The following is a 16,627-nucleotide window of genomic DNA, read 5'->3' on the forward strand; positions in this document are numbered from 1 at the left end:
TGGAGAATTCTTCGAGATGATTTCACATTGTGTCTCCTTTGTAAGCGTGAGCACCCAGTCATAGCTCTGGTGCTCCCAGACACTTGGTCGGTGGGAGAGGGAAACCAGCCCCGGCTTCCAAAGGGACTGTAGCTGGTTGGACGGTGACAGCAAGTAAATCTTCCAGAAGCGGGGCTGAGCCCTTGAGTTCAGCGTGGAGACAAAGTAGCGACTCCGTGACGGAATGGGCTTAATCTGGCCTGGAGTCCTTCCTTTTGCTGGATGAGTGAGCTAGAAAGTGGATTTTGCTGATTTTACTCTCCGTGTGTGTTTTGCCCCAGGGAGAGACTGTGGAATCTTTTGGCGCGGGAGCATTTGGTTGAGAGACTGTTTTGTATGTATGTTGACTTCTCTCGGCCCCGAAGGAGGGCTGAGGCTGCTCTACAACTCATGCTTCTATCTGGCACGGGCACTCGCCAATGAAGGTGTGTTTGGGATACCATTAGCCTCTCACGTGGTGACCTGCAACCCCAGATAATAAAAACGTTCACCGGCATTGAGTGGAAAGCGGTCCGGTGTGTTTGAGTCTGCATCCGCTCCTCTCCCCCTGCCGCTAATCTGGTGTGGACAGGAGCCATGGAGAGACACTGAGGGGGGAAGAGAAAATCACTTTATGTACATTTTGAAGGTATTGGCCTCTCCGGGCATGCTTGCCAAGGCTACCACTCTGATCTGACGATCTGGACATCATTCTGGGCTGTTCAGCTGGGCCCCATGGTGTTAGAGGACTGTGTGATTGTCCCTGTTTTCTTCCTCAGGGCTAGTTGCCATTATACAGATTACAGAGATGTTCGAGTTCACCTGGTGCAATAGAGTGATGCTGGAAAGAAGCTGTCTTGCTAGAAGCATTTTCCCAAAAGGCATCAGAGAGGAGCACCTGGGTGACTCAGTCAGTTACGCACTTGCCTTCGGCCCAGGTCATGATCCCCAGGTCTAGCTGAGGTCTAGCCCTGAACTGGGCTCGTTCAGCGGGAAGTCTGGTTGTCCCTTGGCCCTGCTCGTGCTGTCTCTCTCACTCTCTCTCTCTCTCAAGTAAATAAGTAAAGAAATAATCTTAAAAAAAAAAAAAAAAAAGGCACAGGAGGCGCTGCGGTGAAAAATTTCTGTAGTGACCCCTTTTGTAATCTTTTCAGACTGAGAATACTTAGGGAAACCTACCCCCTTCCTTGTCTTCTGTAAAAATGAGACTTTAATCTTCCAATTGGTGAAAAGGCACATCTGGGCGGAGAAGATGACCTGTCCTGAGAAGTGCTCTGGGAAACAGGTGCGGAGGCTCGGCACGTCGGAGCAGGCACGCTCCACTGGGGGAGCTTGTTAAAGACCCCAGACATGGGGGCAGTACTGATGGCTGGTGCCTGGGCCCTTCTTTCAAAGCCCCTTGGTGTGAGGGCCAGAAGGCAGCTCATTTCCTCGAGCCTACTTTAACAGGCGCAGATTAGCTGTGATTTATCCCCTCCCCCGGGGGCGCCGCTGCTGTAAATGAGGGAAGTCTCCTCATTTATAGCTCATCCCAAATGCTAGGATCCTGAATCACCAGGTTATAAAGACTCCGTAGTCTCTCTCTCATCTTGGCTCTGTACTTTTTTTTAATTGCACCAGCAAACCATACAATAAAAATAAAGACCTCTCTTAAAAAGAAACTTAGACCTAATCCTCTATCCTTGGCCTCTCTGCATTGGCAGGCGTGATTTTTATGTGTTAGTGATCAAGGCGGAAACGTACTTAACTTGGGCTTTCCTCGTTTATTTATGTCCTAAATATTCCTTCCTATTTTAGAGGATCCTCAGACTTAGCACTTACTGGCCACAAGCTCATCCAGGGACAGACTGTAATTTTCTTAGTCATTCTTTAATTTTGTTTCCTGTTCTTAACAGTATCTTTTCCCCTTTGTTCCTGTAGGAAGTTCTCCAGCAGCTGATCGTAATGAATTTGCCCAATGTCTTGATGATTGGCAAAGACCCACTGTCTGGTGAGTGGCAGCTGCCCCCTGGGGTGCCCGGGCAGCGCTGTGGGCTCTGAGCAGCTGCTGGACACACAGCTCTGAGCCAGCTTGGTGAAAACACGGGATCGTTTGGGCGAGCTTCTGGAAAGGTGGTTTACTCCCCAGAGGCGTGAAGCCAAGAGCGTATTTTTCCCTTACAAATGAGTCCTCCCAACCCCTGGACCCCTCATTTGCAAGTGCAGAGGCAGGCGAGCCCACTGCTCTCTCTGGAGTTGCTGGGGGTCTCTCCGTAGTAAGCACGGAATCCACGCCATCTTACCTGTTGGCAAGAAGGTCGGAGTATTTTGTGGGAACGAACGTCCCTTCCTCGGGGATCCCGACATGCTTTCATTGACCCCGAGTTGGATCTCTCCGGCATGTCCTGTCTTGTTTCAGCTTTCACACCTTCCGCTGGTCTCTGGAGACCAGCGTTGGGCAAAGTTTCTAAGTCCTGGGCTTGGACCCTCGGTGTGACTTTGAAGGACTGAAGGAAATGTCCTCCCAGACACCTTCTAGGAAAGCAGAGCTTATTAATTCATACCTGCCAGCTAACTCACCGAGTGAATTGAAGAGGGTGATGGATTTTTTTCCGGGCCACGATCGTGTGCCTTGACCTGCACCCATGGCTCATGGACGTCAGTATGCAGGCCCAGGGACAGTGTACTCGCTGGCTGGGACTTGTTCCGGTGAGGACCTGGCTGACGTCTGTCTCTAGCCTACTAGAATAGGTGAGGGTCCAAGGAGTGCAGGAAAGGCCCCACACAAGAGTGGCTTTTACAGAAAAGACAAGCTTTCCTCTGTGGCGTCTCCTCACCTTGTTCCCACTGGCGTCTGGCCCCTCTTGCCCTTTTCTTATGAGAGTAGCTGTTGTTGCCTCAGGACTAAAGGAAGAGAACCCTGAGTGACCGGCCCAGGACAGTCCCCACAGAGAAGCCGTCTCTGAGTGCTGTGGCCCCAGGAGCTGCTGTCGTATCTGGAGGCACCGAGTCAGGACCACGGAGCATCAAATCACTTTGCTTGTGGCAGGTGTCCTTAGGGGCCCCGCTGGCTGGCGTGTTGCCTTGTCTCTGCATGAGCCAAAAGGAAGAGGTTTCTTGGACCTCCCCTTGATCACTAGCACTGTGGGCCGTGTTGCACAGTGATGGCTTTGCAGAGGCCACCCTGGCCCACCTGCTGGCCCACCTGCTGGCTCCTGGCAGCGAACACCCTTCCCCGCTCTGTGCGTCGGTAACAGGGAGCCCTTGGTTTGCCTTGGCCCTGGCTCTGCCCTCGGGCCATCTGGCTTTATTTCAGGGTTCCCCCAGGTTGAGGATGCCAGATGCAGCCCATTCTAGCCATAGCCCCGGGCCCCAAGGGCAGTTGGCACTCCCGTGTTTCCGTGGTAACATCAGGAAAGTGGGGGGTCTGCTTTGCTGTGCAGAATTGTGCTTTCTGTCCTGATTTATTCAGCGGCTGGTTTTATAGGGGCAGGGAGAGATGCCTGTGGGAGGTTGGTGGTTCAAACTTAGTTCCGCTATTCTATCTGCTCTGGGGGGCAGCCAGGGGTGTAAGGTGAAGAGGCAGGTAAAGCAGCAGGAAAGAAGGATGCTCCCTCCTCGAGCCCCTGGTGAGCCCACCACGTGCTGGGCATTGTGTATGTGTTAAAACATGGGAATGGGATCGTGCCTTCTGGGGTGCAGTTGTGCCATCCCACTTACAGATGAGGAGACAGAGGCCCTTGGGGTCTAAGTGACAAGCCTGCGGTTACATGGCCTGTTAGCAGACCCTGGAGCCTGAGCTTCCCACCTGTGTCACACGCAGACAGGCCAGGTTGGGCCAGGATTTGACCCTTTTGACCTACAGATGTGGCTGTGGCATATGGTTCAGCCTGACATTAAACACATGTCCCCCACCCCCCCACCCACATCCAGCCATCCCGTCACCCCGTTGTGCCGTGTAACTTGCCCACCCTGCCTCTGGTGGGGTCCCTCCTCTTCCCTTTTCGTGCCCCCCCCACTCCCTTTCCTGCTGCCACCTGGAAGCCTGTCCTCCAGAGGCCCCCCCTCACCAGCCGCCTCCACACCCTGGGACACTGGCTCCAGCCTCTCCCCCAGCAGAGTCTCTCTTCCAGCCTCTGAACCACATGGGCCCAGAGGGGGCTATCTATATGCAGAGGACCCGGGTCCCCACTTCGGGTCTGGTGCAGAGCAAAAGAATCTACACGGGTGTGGACACTGTGACTTGTTTTCGAAATTGCTTTATTGAGCTATAGTTTTGTGCCATCACATTCGCTCCCCCTCAGGATACAACGTAGTGATTTTTTGTTGTAAGTGTATAGAATTGGGCAGCCTTCACCATCATTCAAGCTTAGAACATTGTGGGGCGGCTGCTTTTGAGGCTGTGACAGGTGAACGGAGTGTCCTTAGCACCGAATAGAGTCAGTACCCACCCGTCGAAAAGGTGGTGTCACCAGCTCTGACGGACAGGCCGGGAAGAGAGCGTGCACGTCGGCCTGGCAGCAAGCTCGGGGGGCCTCTGGGCCGGCCTGACTCCCCGTGGCTTCAGCAAGCTTCGCCCGGGGGGCTGGGGCCGCCTCACCCCGCCGTCACCGCGGGGAGCTGTGAGCTGGGTGCACGCTTGGGTAGTTCTGACAGGGGTCCCAGGGCCTCTGAGAACAGGGGAGGTTGGCAAGGGAGGCCCGCCAGTGAGAAGGCACAGAGGCATGTTTATGGAATAGTGTGTTCTGTCTTAAATTTTAAAACATAGATGAGTGAAGAAGCATTTTGGGTTTCTTTTTAAATGAAGAACAAAGCCTTTTAGTTTCTTTTTTGTGTGGTTGCCTAGAAGTGGGTTTGGGAGTTGGGAGGGGCACTGCCTTTTCACTAATGCTGCCACACATATCTTAGGGGCAGGTCTGTGCTCTTGCTGGCTGGGGGAGGAACCGTAACTGTTACTTACAACGTTTCACAGTTCATGGTTTTGTTTGGTGGGTGGGGGCTTTTTTTTTTTCTTTTTTTTTTTTCTTTTTTTTTCTTTTGGCAAATGCACCTCAGTGGAGCCCGGTGCTAGGGGCGGGACAGAGCCCAGCAAAGTGTCTAGTCAGACACACACACACACACACACACACACACACCCATCCCGAGACACCAAGCATTTGCCCCCAACCTCCGACCTAGGGAAGGAAGATGTCATAATTCCTACTATTAAGAGATTTTTTCTCTGTATAGAACCTGCCACACCCATTGAACAAAAGGATGTTCTCTTTTTTTTTTTTTTCTGCCTTGGGTGGGATTCAGGGACAGCTCCATGAATGTGAGGAAGAACTTCATATACTTTAAATTGCTTTTTAAATCTCTCCTCAGGGGCGCCTGGGTGGCTCAATGGGTTAAGCCTCTGCCTTCGGCTCAGATCATGATCTTAGGGTCCTGGGATCAAGTCCCGCATCGGGCTCTCTGCTCGGCAGGGAGCCTGCTTCCCTCTCTCTCTCTCTGCCTGCCTCTCTGCCTACTTATGATCTCTCTCTGTCAAATAAATAAATAAAATCTTTGAAAAAAAATCTCTCCTCAGTGTCTGTCCCTGCCTGACCCCAAATCCTCTTTCTCTCTTGTCTCTTTTGTACCTTGATGGCCTCTCTGGGTTTTCTCTCTGTCGGTTTTTGGTTTTACAGCGGTCTCTCAACTGGATATCAGTCCCTTGGGAGGCGTCTGTCTAGTGCCTCATTACAGTGGACCCCACGTCTTAGAGCCTGGCCTGGGGTCTCACAGGACCCTGCTCTGAGCCCCTTGCTCACTTTTATATGACAGCTGTTGGTGGGAAAGCCTTGTGCTGGGGGCTCTCAGGGCTGGGTCTTGTAGGGTGTCGTGTGTTCTGCTTCTGGTTGGCCAAATCCTGCTCTCCTCTCTCACCCACACATCAGGCTGATGCCTCGGCTCTACCTTCCAAACACCTGAGCTCTTCTTCCCTCTCCCTGCCTCACTGCCACCCCGGTTCCAGGCACCCCTGACTTTCACCTGGCTACACACCAGAGTAGCCTTCTGCCCACCTGTCATCCCTGTCCTTGCTCCCTGCTGTCTGTCCTCTGCCCTGTGAGTCAGATTGTGTTACTTTACTGCCCCCTCCCTCCTGGTGCTAGGACCCACACACGCTGGCCCGTTCCACCACCCGGCTCCCTTTTCCCAGGCACGCATGGGTCTTGGCTCAGGGGCTACCTGTGACTTCAGCCCCTCGGCCTCTGGGATCCCATCCCCTCATCCTGCTCTGCCCTCCCTTTCTCACAGTATTTATCACTCTCCGGTATACTTGATCATTTATTTTTCATGACTGTTGCATTGTTTATCAACCCCCCGCTACACACACACATACATGCACGCGCGTGTGCACACACACACGATGTAATCTCTCATGAGGGCAAGATCCTTGGGTTTTTTATTTTTCTATTGTTGCCACTATGTTCCAGATGTCTAGAGCAGTGCCTGGCACATAGGTGCTCAGTAAATGACGACGGCTGGAGACCCATCTTCATCCTCTCTCCTGTCCCCACTTTCCTGTTCCTTCAAGCGAGTGCTCCTGAGGAGGGTTAAACACAAGCTCTCCCAGATGCGAAGGTCAGGTGTCCGTGGTCAGGGTCTCGTGAGAGCTGCTCTCTGCCCAAGCCCGTGTGTGCGGCTCTGCAAGGCCCGAGGTGAGGCCCTGGAAACTGCCCTCGCCCCAGTCTTGCCAGCTGCGCGTCCATTAAGTACACTGGCGTGATTTACCAGAGTCTTTTCTGGATGTCCGCTTTGTCCGTAAAGCAAGGGAAGGTTCTGGACCAGACCTAGACCAGCTTCCCCGTCCCTTCAGGCCCCGTTTTCTCAGCAGCCAGACCTGTCACCGTGCCACACACAAAAACTAGATTCGCCTGATGGGAAGCCAGGGTGGTGTTAGCAAATTAATTTCTCCGCTGAGTCATTCAACAGTCGTGCTGGGAGAGAGCATGGCTCTTCTTGCCAGGTTTGTATCCAAGTGCAGCTGTGGTATTCTGACTTGTACATGGCTGATCCCACCTCAGACATGCAGAACGGGAGGGAGGGAGCCACTGAGGTGCAGAAACCCAGCCCAGAGAGGAGAGGGAAGGCATTCAGAGGCACACAGCGTGAGGATCCCATGGAAGAGGGACGTTATCTGTCACTGTGAGTTCTGCAGGGGATGCGTATGTGGGCAGGCCGAAGTGCCAGCCACCCTCCTCGTTCTGCCTGGTGCAGATACCCGGTGAGATCCTGGGGCCCTGGGAGGGCTGACCCCAGAGCCTACAGCATGCTGCCTGAGAACATGGCTGGAGCTTTGGAGGAGAGTCTGGGGCCTTCCATTTATCCCTATTCAGTGTGCTTGCCCTTGTTCTTCGGTTTTCTCCATGCACTGGGGGTCCTAAAACGGCTTCTAGAGACACAGAAAGCACCATGAGGCGTCAGAGTGTTCTGAGCCCACAGATCCTGTGAATGTCCTTCCTCCCAGCCCATGCAGGCCTCCATTCTGATTGCTGCTCTGGCTGAGGAAACCAGAGGGCCACTTTCCAATCCGCACCCCCCCACTCACCTCCCACATAGTAGATGAGAATGACCCTATACCTTTCCTTTTCTGCGAAGGCTACCTACCCTTCAGCCAGAGCCCCCACAGAGAAGCTCAGCCTGTCCCTCTCCTCCAGCTTTTGTGTCAATGCCCACCCTCTCCCGGTGGGTCCAGGGGCCCCGGAACCAAGCAGGCTATCTGTGCTCAAGAAGCTCCCAGTCTTTGTTAGGGAAAGGACAGGAGGAAGACAGCATTGGTAACTATTAGATCTATTCCAGGATGAGAAGTGATGCAAGTGTACTTTCCAAAGAGTGCAGAGCAGATAATAAGCTCTGCCTAGGCAGGTCGGGAAGACTTCCTGGAGGAGGTGTTTGGCAGAGCATCAGAAAGGAAGGTGTCCTGGGATGGAGGAGCTTGAGGGGGAAGAATTATGTTGGACTCCCAATGAAGGGCATCATACTTGGGACACAGCTGACACACATTCAAAGGCCAGAGGAAAACGGAGCTCCCTGAGACTTCCAGAATTTAACAGTGTTTGCTTGCTCTCCTGTCAAGGGCATTTTGGAAGTACTTTTCAGATCCCATGGAAGCCTTCCCTCGTGGTCCACACTGTGCTGCTCCGTGTTTCAGTGGTAAACAGGGAGATTGTGCGGGGCTAGTGTGCCCATGGCAGCCAGGAAAGAGGGCCCAGAGTCTGGATTATTATGAACAGTCTTCTTGTCCCCACGAACTATTGTCTTAAAGACCACAAGGGCTGGCTTCCCTCCCCTGCCATCTTCCTGCAGTCCTACTCTCCCCCCTGTCCTGCTTGGCAAGGGACATGGTGGCAATCATCCACCGTTGGAGGTTAATGAGACATTCTTGGGTTCTTTCTCCATACTTTTTTTTTTTTTTTTTTCAATTTCTCCCTGAGTCTGATTTGTCTTGTATGCATATATTTTTATTTCTGGTTTTATTATAAAAACCTCAGGTCCTTGAAATGAAGAGGGAAGAAGTAAGCGAACAAAAAGGAAAACCAACCTTGCAGCTGTCTGATTCTGTTTATGCTCCCCGTCCCCTCCTTGAGGGAATAGGCTCAGAAAATCTCCCAAACCCTATTTCGCATGGCGAGGCCACATCGTGCCCCTTGGCTTCTGTGCTGCTGGCTGGATTCAGAAATGAGTTTTTCAGTCCCATCTAGAACGTGGGGGGTTGCTGGGCCCTTCATCGACAAGCTAGCTCTTGGCTCCTCCAGGAACGTGAGGAGCTTTGCTAACACCAGGCCCAGGCAAGCGTTCCAGCACGGCCAAAGGCTGGCCTTCGGAACAGCCCGTGGGATCGGCCTGGAGACCAGCCTTTGTTTAGCAAACTTCTTAGCGATGGGCTGTACACAGAGACGGCTCCCCTGGCTGCGATCACCACACCATGGCTTCCAGCGGGACTGTGCCCTGTGACCGTGGCCATCCGCCGAGGAGGGACAAGATGTTATTTGTGAAAGGTCTTTATGGTCCCTGAGAGAATTTGGGCTTTGAGTCTTTTGTCTTGTGGTCGGGAAGGATCCTGCCTCCTGTCCTCTCCTGCCCACGCAGACGCTGGGTCTCCGGCTGAATTCTGGTGGTCGATTCTGCTTTTTCTGGTCTTCTGTGGCTGGCTGCTCGGGAGAAGTAGCTCTCTCCTGCTGGGCACGGGGAAGGCTGGGTGCGGTGGCGGTCGAGGGCGGGTGGGGGGGGGTCCTTTTTGTTGGTGATGCCATCCGAGGGGCATGGTGGGACTGTTTTGGGTGTTCTTTGTCATCTGGGAGCAGCTGCCTCCCGTCAGAGGCCTCTTTTTGCCCACGTGGTGGTGCGGGGGGGGCCCAAGGGGTGGGGGCAGGCTTGCTGTGGGCAGTGGACAGACACTGGGATGTGGGGGCCGCTGGTCACTGTGCGCTTGGGAGGCCTCTGCCCCATTTCGCACAGACATGTGACTCTGTGCCTGCCAGAGCCCACCTGTGATGACCATTTACTTAATAATTAAAGGGGTTATGGTAATGCCTGGTGGGGGCCGCGTTCTGGGTATGAGAAAGCTAGGTAAAGGTTTCACAGGGTTCACGCTTCAGACAGGGAGGTAGCAGGTGTGTGGGGGGTGCCTGCCTCAGCCCGCACAGACCCGGACAGGTACATGGAGGGTCCCCATGGGCCCACCTGCTAGGAAATCGCCCTTCATACTGTTTTCCAGCAATGCCCGGGGAAGGTGACCCTGACTGTTAAAATAGTAATAAACAGCTGTTTTTTATATAAATGGAACCCCAGGAGAGCCCGCAGAGCTGTGCCCGTGTGGGTGAGTCCCGGGTGTCTCCACTGAGGAGACACGTACATTGGTCATGCTCAGTGCAGGGCTAGTTTCAAATCAACAAAACAGGCCCATGATCATCCTCAGGAAATGGCCGTTTTTAAAATAAGAAACTGGGAAGAGCATAGTTGGTGATTGACTCAAGCCCATAAGGCAGAGGAGAGCAGCGTGAGGAAGTATTAAGGAAAAGTATGTTCGTGTGTATGTGAGGCCTCCATTGCGGCAGGGAAGGAAGGCGAGCCTGTTCTCTGGGTCCTTCTGCCAGGGGTTCCAAGTGAGCTGCTCAGGTGACTGGTCTAGTCTGCAGGCGCTGGTTAACTACCCGCCCACTAGCACACTGGGATCAGATGCTCAACTAGATAGAGCCTTGCTCTGAAAGGAACTGGGACCATCGGTAATGACAGGGGTGGTAGGGAGTTGGAGCAAAGCAAGCAGTGGCCAATCTGGAACCAGATCTGAGTTCGGGACCCCGCTTGTCTAAACCCGTTCTTGTTTGTAAGATGGAGAGACTACTGTCCTCTGGGGGTTCAGTCCAATGACCGTGTGTTCTGTGCAAAGGCAGACATGGTCTGTAGGCATGACGGGCACGTGGGGAGACAGAATTAACTTGAATGTGTCCATTTTCCAGCCTGTGAGGGTTAAACCCTCAGCCTTGGTGGCCGTTTGCAGATCTTGGGCCTCTGTGGTTGTGGAGAGTGGAGTTAGCGAGATGGAGGGGACTCTCTGTTGCTACCTTTCTCTGGTCTTAAAGGTAATCGCTGTCTTCCAGCCGCAGCCAGGCAGAGGGTGTGCAGCTGGGGGTTGGAGGAGCTCCATCTAAGAGGGGCCTTGGTGCCCCCTTGCCCAAATCCCCACCTTCATAGCTCAGTGATCATTTATAGACAATAAGCTTTATTTTCCGTATCCAGAGACTAGGAAGTGGCTGCCTCTTAGCAAATCCGAGTAGAGCCAAAAAGGACTCTTGAGATTGTGTACTGGGCACGGGGGACGGGTTTTGTTTCATGTGTCAGCTTCCATTGATCGACAGTGGCTGTCGTGTGCTCTGTTCAGGAGGATTCTGAGGCCTCATTTCAGGTTCCGTAAGAAGCCGGTGAGATGATGTGTACCATGGACGCAAGATGAGAGAGGGGATTTTCCAACCCAGATCTAACCCAGCTGCCACGTTTCAGAAGTTCATGTACTTTTTTTTTTTTTAAGATCTTATTTATTTGACACAAAGAAAAATCACAAGTAGGCAGAGGGGCAGGCAGAGAGAGAGGAGGAAGCAGGCTCCCTGCTGAGCAGAGAGCCCAATGCGGAGCTTGATTCCAGGACCCTGAGATCATGACCTGAGCTGAAGGCAGAGGCTTAACCCACTGAGCCACCCAGGTGCCCCATGTTCATGTACTTTAATTGTCCAACCATCCTCCTATCCCCAAGCCCACCCTCACCCCACGTGCAATGTCAGATAGCTTCTCTTCTGTTTTGGAAGCTGATTACCACACACATCTGTAGCTTTATACGTGGTTTCGATCAGCAGATGCATTCCAGCTCTGTGAAGAAAGGCCGCTGTGAGTTTCTCTGTGTCAAGGCTTCAGGAAGCAGGTAGTAAAGTAACTAAGGTTTTTCTTAGACTCAGCCATCAGCTCAGGCCGTCATGGGATTCCCCCTGGGGTTGCGAGTAGATGCAGAGGCTGTCGGAGGTTTTCAGCCCTCCCCCCACTCCTTGGTTGCTTATGACTCACTCAGTACAGAAGTCCACATCGCTTCGTGCCCTGCCCCCATTTCTCACTCCGAAAAACCACCCTAGTGAGCTTAACCACGAAGCATTTATAATTTGACACACGCTCTGTTCCCTTTCCTCCAGGCCTTGCATGTGCTGGTCCCGTGCCTGAAAAGCTCTGGTTCACCTGCCTCCCACATTGCTTCTCATCCTTGGGTCGCAGCTCAGAGGTCACTTCCTTGAGGAAGCCTTGCCTGAGCCTCACTGCAAGCTAGATGTCCTTCCTCGGGGTTTCCACAGCGCTTGTTGGCTTTTTAGAATTGCTGGAGGTCTCAGTCTGCGCTCCTGAGCTCAGCGGGCCCCTGGCACGTAGGAGGTGCTTGGGAGGGTGTTGTCGGTAGGTCTATTTCTTCTTTGCCTGCGTAACTCTGTCCCTGAGCCAGTCTCGCTGGCAGGGACCCAGTACAGAGTCTTCTGGTATGTTTTGAAACTATTCAAAACCCTGATCGGGCAGATTTATGAAAATAGCAGTAGTTTGCCTTACTGTTGAAATCTTGAGAAATTGGGCAGCAGCTTCCCAGGAGAAACGAGGAATCTTGTGTTTTTTAAAATATATTTATTTTTTAAATTGCATAGGAATCTATGTACGGGGTGAAAATCACAGGGTGCATCTGTTGTAAGCAAATGTTTGTACTCACTTCGCCTGGTGAGACCGAGCACACACAGCACAGCCTCATTTCAGTGAGGGCAGAGGTGGGCGCCCGGGTGGCCCCGTCGGTTAAGCATCTGCCTCTGGCTCAGGTCGTGATCCCAGGGTCCTGGGATGGAGCCCTGCCCCGGGCTCCCTGCTCGGCGGGGAGTCTGCTTCTCCCTCTCACTCTGTGCACGTGGTCTCTCTCTCTTTCTCTCTCAAATAAATAAAATCTTTAAAAAAATGAGTGAGGGCAGAGGTAATTTCCCTAGGACCCCGTTCATGGCCAGAAAGTTCACTTTAAATAATTTTTTTTTCCGTGAAAATTTTTTCAAAGACACTCTCTCCCTTTAAAACCTCTGCCCCAACTCTGTTCTAAGACATAGCGAACAGGAATTCCGTACTTTTCTAATGGGTATGAGCGAGTGAGTGACTCACGGTTGTCATTGTGTGTGGCTGCTGGGTGCTGAGGGAACAGAACCCTTTGTTCTCCCACCGAGCAGCAGAATGTGGGCTGAGCCCTTTGTGTACACGCACACGGGGTTTCTGGGCTCTTCCCTGCAGCTGGTGCCTCTGCTGCTGGCAGTGGGCCTGCCCAGGACTTGTTCCCGTGGTCAGTTTGCCGTTTTTATCCGTTGCGAGCTGGGAATGTGGATCATTGGAGTTGCTTAAATTATTCTAGAGTGTGATATAATTAGGACCTTTGGGGCCTTTCCTGTGAACAGAGCAGGTAGAGATTTGCCTTGTGAACTCTGACTTCCGTCTGGGCCGATCTGAGATCTTCCAAATGCTTTCCTCCTGCGTGTCCGCTCCCTGCTGGTTACACACCAGGTGTGTGGCCTATGCAAGGTGAATCATCACTGGCAACAGCTTGGCGGGTTGGGGGGGGGGGTCCCGCACCTGTTAGATCCACCATAAGACTTATGAGAGGCACTTGTCAGGTGTCCGGGGACTGACCGAGGGGCCAGAGGTGAGAGCACGCATGTGGGCTGGATACAGCACTGTGGCCAGGGAAAGATTTTGGTGAGACCGACTGTAGGCTCTGAATATTCCCGTGGGCATTTCCTTGTCATCCAGACTAAAACCGTGATTGATCATCAGCTCAGGTTTAAGGCAGAACTTAGTCATTGTGGTCTTGCATTTATTTATGTCCGTGGATTAGGACCTCTGGGGCCAAGGAAAAGGTCTCCAGGTAACAAAAGGCTTTAGTCTGAATTTTTTTCCATTTCAGACATTGATGAAGTTCTGTATTTTATCAGCAAAGAGAAGGGCTTGACCGTCTCCCCGCACGTGCAGTACCAGACCTTAAGCATATTCTTAGGACTGTGGATCTGAGTGCTCTCAGGGGTCCCCGAGCCCCAGTCCCCCAACCCGTCCTGCCCACCTGGAAGGTGATAACGGGGGGGGGGGGTGTGGCTTTGGTTCAGCGAATGCCCAGCCCCCATACCTGAGACTCAGCCGTGATCTCGGGAAAAGCCATGTTGAGCTGCTTCTCGGGAGAAATATTAGGACAAGATCACACATCACTCCACACAGGTTACACCCAGGGACTGGAAACGAACCATGACACTAATTCCTGGGGCTCTGGCTGGGTTTGCTTGTCCCAGCGGTTCCTGGGGATATGTTGGGCCGTTTTTGCCCAGAGTGAGTGGGTGCTGGTAAGTCTGTCAAGAAAACCGAGCTATTGGTGGCTTGTCGCCTCTCCCCGCAGTAGAACAGGACATGATAAGAAAGGGAGAGCCCCCTGGAATTTTTCACCTGGCAGCAAACTTGCACGTCACCCAGCTCATGGCATCGGAAAGTGGAGAGACAAGTGGAGAGACGGTTTCGTAGATACGGAGACCAAGGCTGCGAGACAGAGTTCGGCTGGTTGGAGCCACACCTCTCTGGGTGACGGAGCCGGTGTGGAGCCCAGTATCTGACTCTCTTTATTTACGTGATCAAAATCAATTAGGCCGGCCGAGGAGGGTGTGTGCGGCCTCAACCCTTAATCGGAGAGACACAGTGCGAAACGGCGAAATAAGAGTGTTTTGGCAAAATGGAGGCGGACTGGAAGGACAGAGGCATGGGAGAATGGGGTATTGGGACTGGCTGTTTTGGGGTCGTGAGAAAGTAGAATGGCAAAGCCTTTCTGCGGGGCAATTTATTAAAGAAGGAAGGAGGGACGCGCATACTTAGCCACGAGGTGTTCTCTGTAGCAGTGTTCACATCAAAATACCGAAGACTTGAACCCTTGAAGGGGATTGATTAAGTGTTTGGCCTTTGTACAAAGTCAACATGAGACCATCACAAATGATGCATACAGGGGCGCCTAGGGGGCTCAGTCGATTGATTAAGCGTCTGCCTTCAGCTTGGGTTGTGATCTCAGGGTCCTGGGATCGAGCCCTGCGTCAGGCTCTCTGCTCAGCTGGGAGCCTGCTTATCCCTTTCCCTCTGCCCCTCTCCCCACTTGTGCTCACTCACTCTCTTCCTCTCTCTCTCGCAAATGAATAAAACCGTAAAAAAAAAATGACACGTATATATTTGGGATTTGCTCTAGAATACTCCAGCCACACACTGATACAGAGGACGTGGGGGAGGGGTGTAGAACCGATGGGTAAACTGTTGATTCTGTGAGGTGGGGGGGATGGAGTGGGGGGTTTTGCAGCTGCGCTCCCTTGTCTGACATTCTGCATGATGGAAAGGTGGAGTTCCATGCAGCCTTATTTTGGAGGACTCTGTATTTCCTGTGGGGAGTACTCTCTCCCCTGTGCTTTGCTTCCCACACACGAAAAAGAGCTGCTGGTTATGCGGTTCATTCATTATCATGAGAGGATATTTATGTTATCGGAATGGAAAAGGGCCACAGATAGCTACGGACGGAATTTTCATTTGTTAAAAAAAAAAAAAAATCACCCATATGAAGAAAACAGGTGGGAGTATGTTGACCTAGATGAATATCACTGGGCAGAAAGACTACCGTTTTCCTAGCTGGGTTTCCCCTCCCTCCCCCCTGCAGCAGACAGAGATCCCCGGTGAAACTTCACGAACAGTTGAGCTTTACTAGATGTGTTGTTCTTTGGTTTAGGGAAGAGCATGGAAGAAATCAAGAAGCTGCTGCTGCTGGTGCTGGGGTGTGCCGTCCAGGTAAGGACTGGGCCAGGGACGGGGAGGTCCACTTCTCAGCCGTCTTGGGCTGGGGTTCCTGAGGGAGGAGTTTTAGGGTTCCTGAGAGCGCGGTGGCCACTGTGTCTGGTACAAGGCACCATGGGCCAGACAGCAGGTGGGGACCCGTGGGCCAGGATGCTGTTAGCACACTGTTGCCAGTATCGAAGCATCCAGAGATCTAGAGGAGCATCAGTAAACTAGAGCCTGTGGCCACGTTGGCTTGTGGCCAGCTTTTTTTTTTTTTTTTTTTTTAAACATCTGGCCCTTTACAGATGAAGTTGGCCAGCTTCTGGTCAAGACCCGGTGTTCTTGTTCTTTGATTGTTTAAGAATCCCCCTGGAGAGCTGATTTAAATTACAGATTTTGGCATCCCCACCCCCCCACCTGACCTGGTGTTGTCAGTCTGGGATGAGCTTTTTCAAAATCACCCCCCAGGTGATTCTGCTGTAGGTCTGATGCGGGTCGTCTGACAACTTCTAGGGAAACCTCCGTGGGAGGGCTGGTGGGTGGACAGGAGCTTGCTTGGTTGTGAAGGAGAAAGCCAGGAGAAGGCTTGGGTAGCTGGCCAGTTTGGTCTGAAACCGTACTTTTAGGCGGTGGGGTGGCCCTAGGTCGCCCTCGAACGATGCTTCCTTTAATGCCTGTAACCCTCCACAGTGTGAGAGGAAAGAGGAATTTATCGAAAGAATCAAACAGTTGGACATTGAGACCCAAGCTGGGATCGTGGCTCATATACAGGAGGTAGGTGTGTGGCTCTGGGGGGCGTGGCTATAGACTGCTCCTGTGGCCACCCGGACCGGAGCACGCTCCACTGGCGAAAAGCTTACCAAGTAGATCACCTGTTAATGATCTTGCCACTAATAAGATGCAGACGCCGCAGACACATTGATTCTATTTGGAAACGTAACCATCGGCAAGCTAAAACGGGATAAAAATAAGAAAAAAAAATTTTTTTAAACCCTCAATCAAGTCTTCTTTTGCCTCTTCTTCTTGCCTAATATGGACTCAGACTATTTTTAAGAGCTGTCAAGTGGTTTAGGCTCAGAATTTGATTTACAGACCCTGGGGATGTCTTCTGGCAAATGTCACCCTCCTTCGAATGGTAGATCTTTATAGAGAGATTCTCCGGCTCTGTTGGTGACACGGCAGAGAAACAAGCCGCCCCCACTTGGGGAGGTAAAACCCAGCAAGTCCCAGGGGGCTGTAAGGAGACCAGGCCTCCTGGGTCGGGAGG

The 16,627-nt window shown here is 52.4% G+C and overlaps 1 protein-coding gene across 1 annotated transcript in view; it reads left to right on the forward strand.

The window, feature by feature from the left end:
* LOC111148641 (coiled-coil domain containing 88C) overlaps positions 1–16,627 on the forward strand; it is a 125,584-nt gene that overhangs the window by 48,792 nt on the left and 60,165 nt on the right. Inside the window, exons 4-6 of the mRNA XM_022505391.1 lie at positions 1,939–2,008; positions 15,314–15,372; positions 16,051–16,134. Coding sequence (XP_022361099.1) covers positions 1,939–2,008; positions 15,314–15,372; positions 16,051–16,134 — 213 coding nt within the window. The remainder of the gene's footprint in view (positions 1–1,938; positions 2,009–15,313; positions 15,373–16,050; positions 16,135–16,627) is intronic.

This window comes from Enhydra lutris, unplaced genomic scaffold, assembly GCF_002288905.1.
Source record: "Enhydra lutris kenyoni isolate GAN:26980312 unplaced genomic scaffold, ASM228890v2 scaffoldscaffold20, whole genome shotgun sequence".
NCBI lineage: Eukaryota > Metazoa > Chordata > Mammalia > Carnivora > Mustelidae > Enhydra > Enhydra lutris.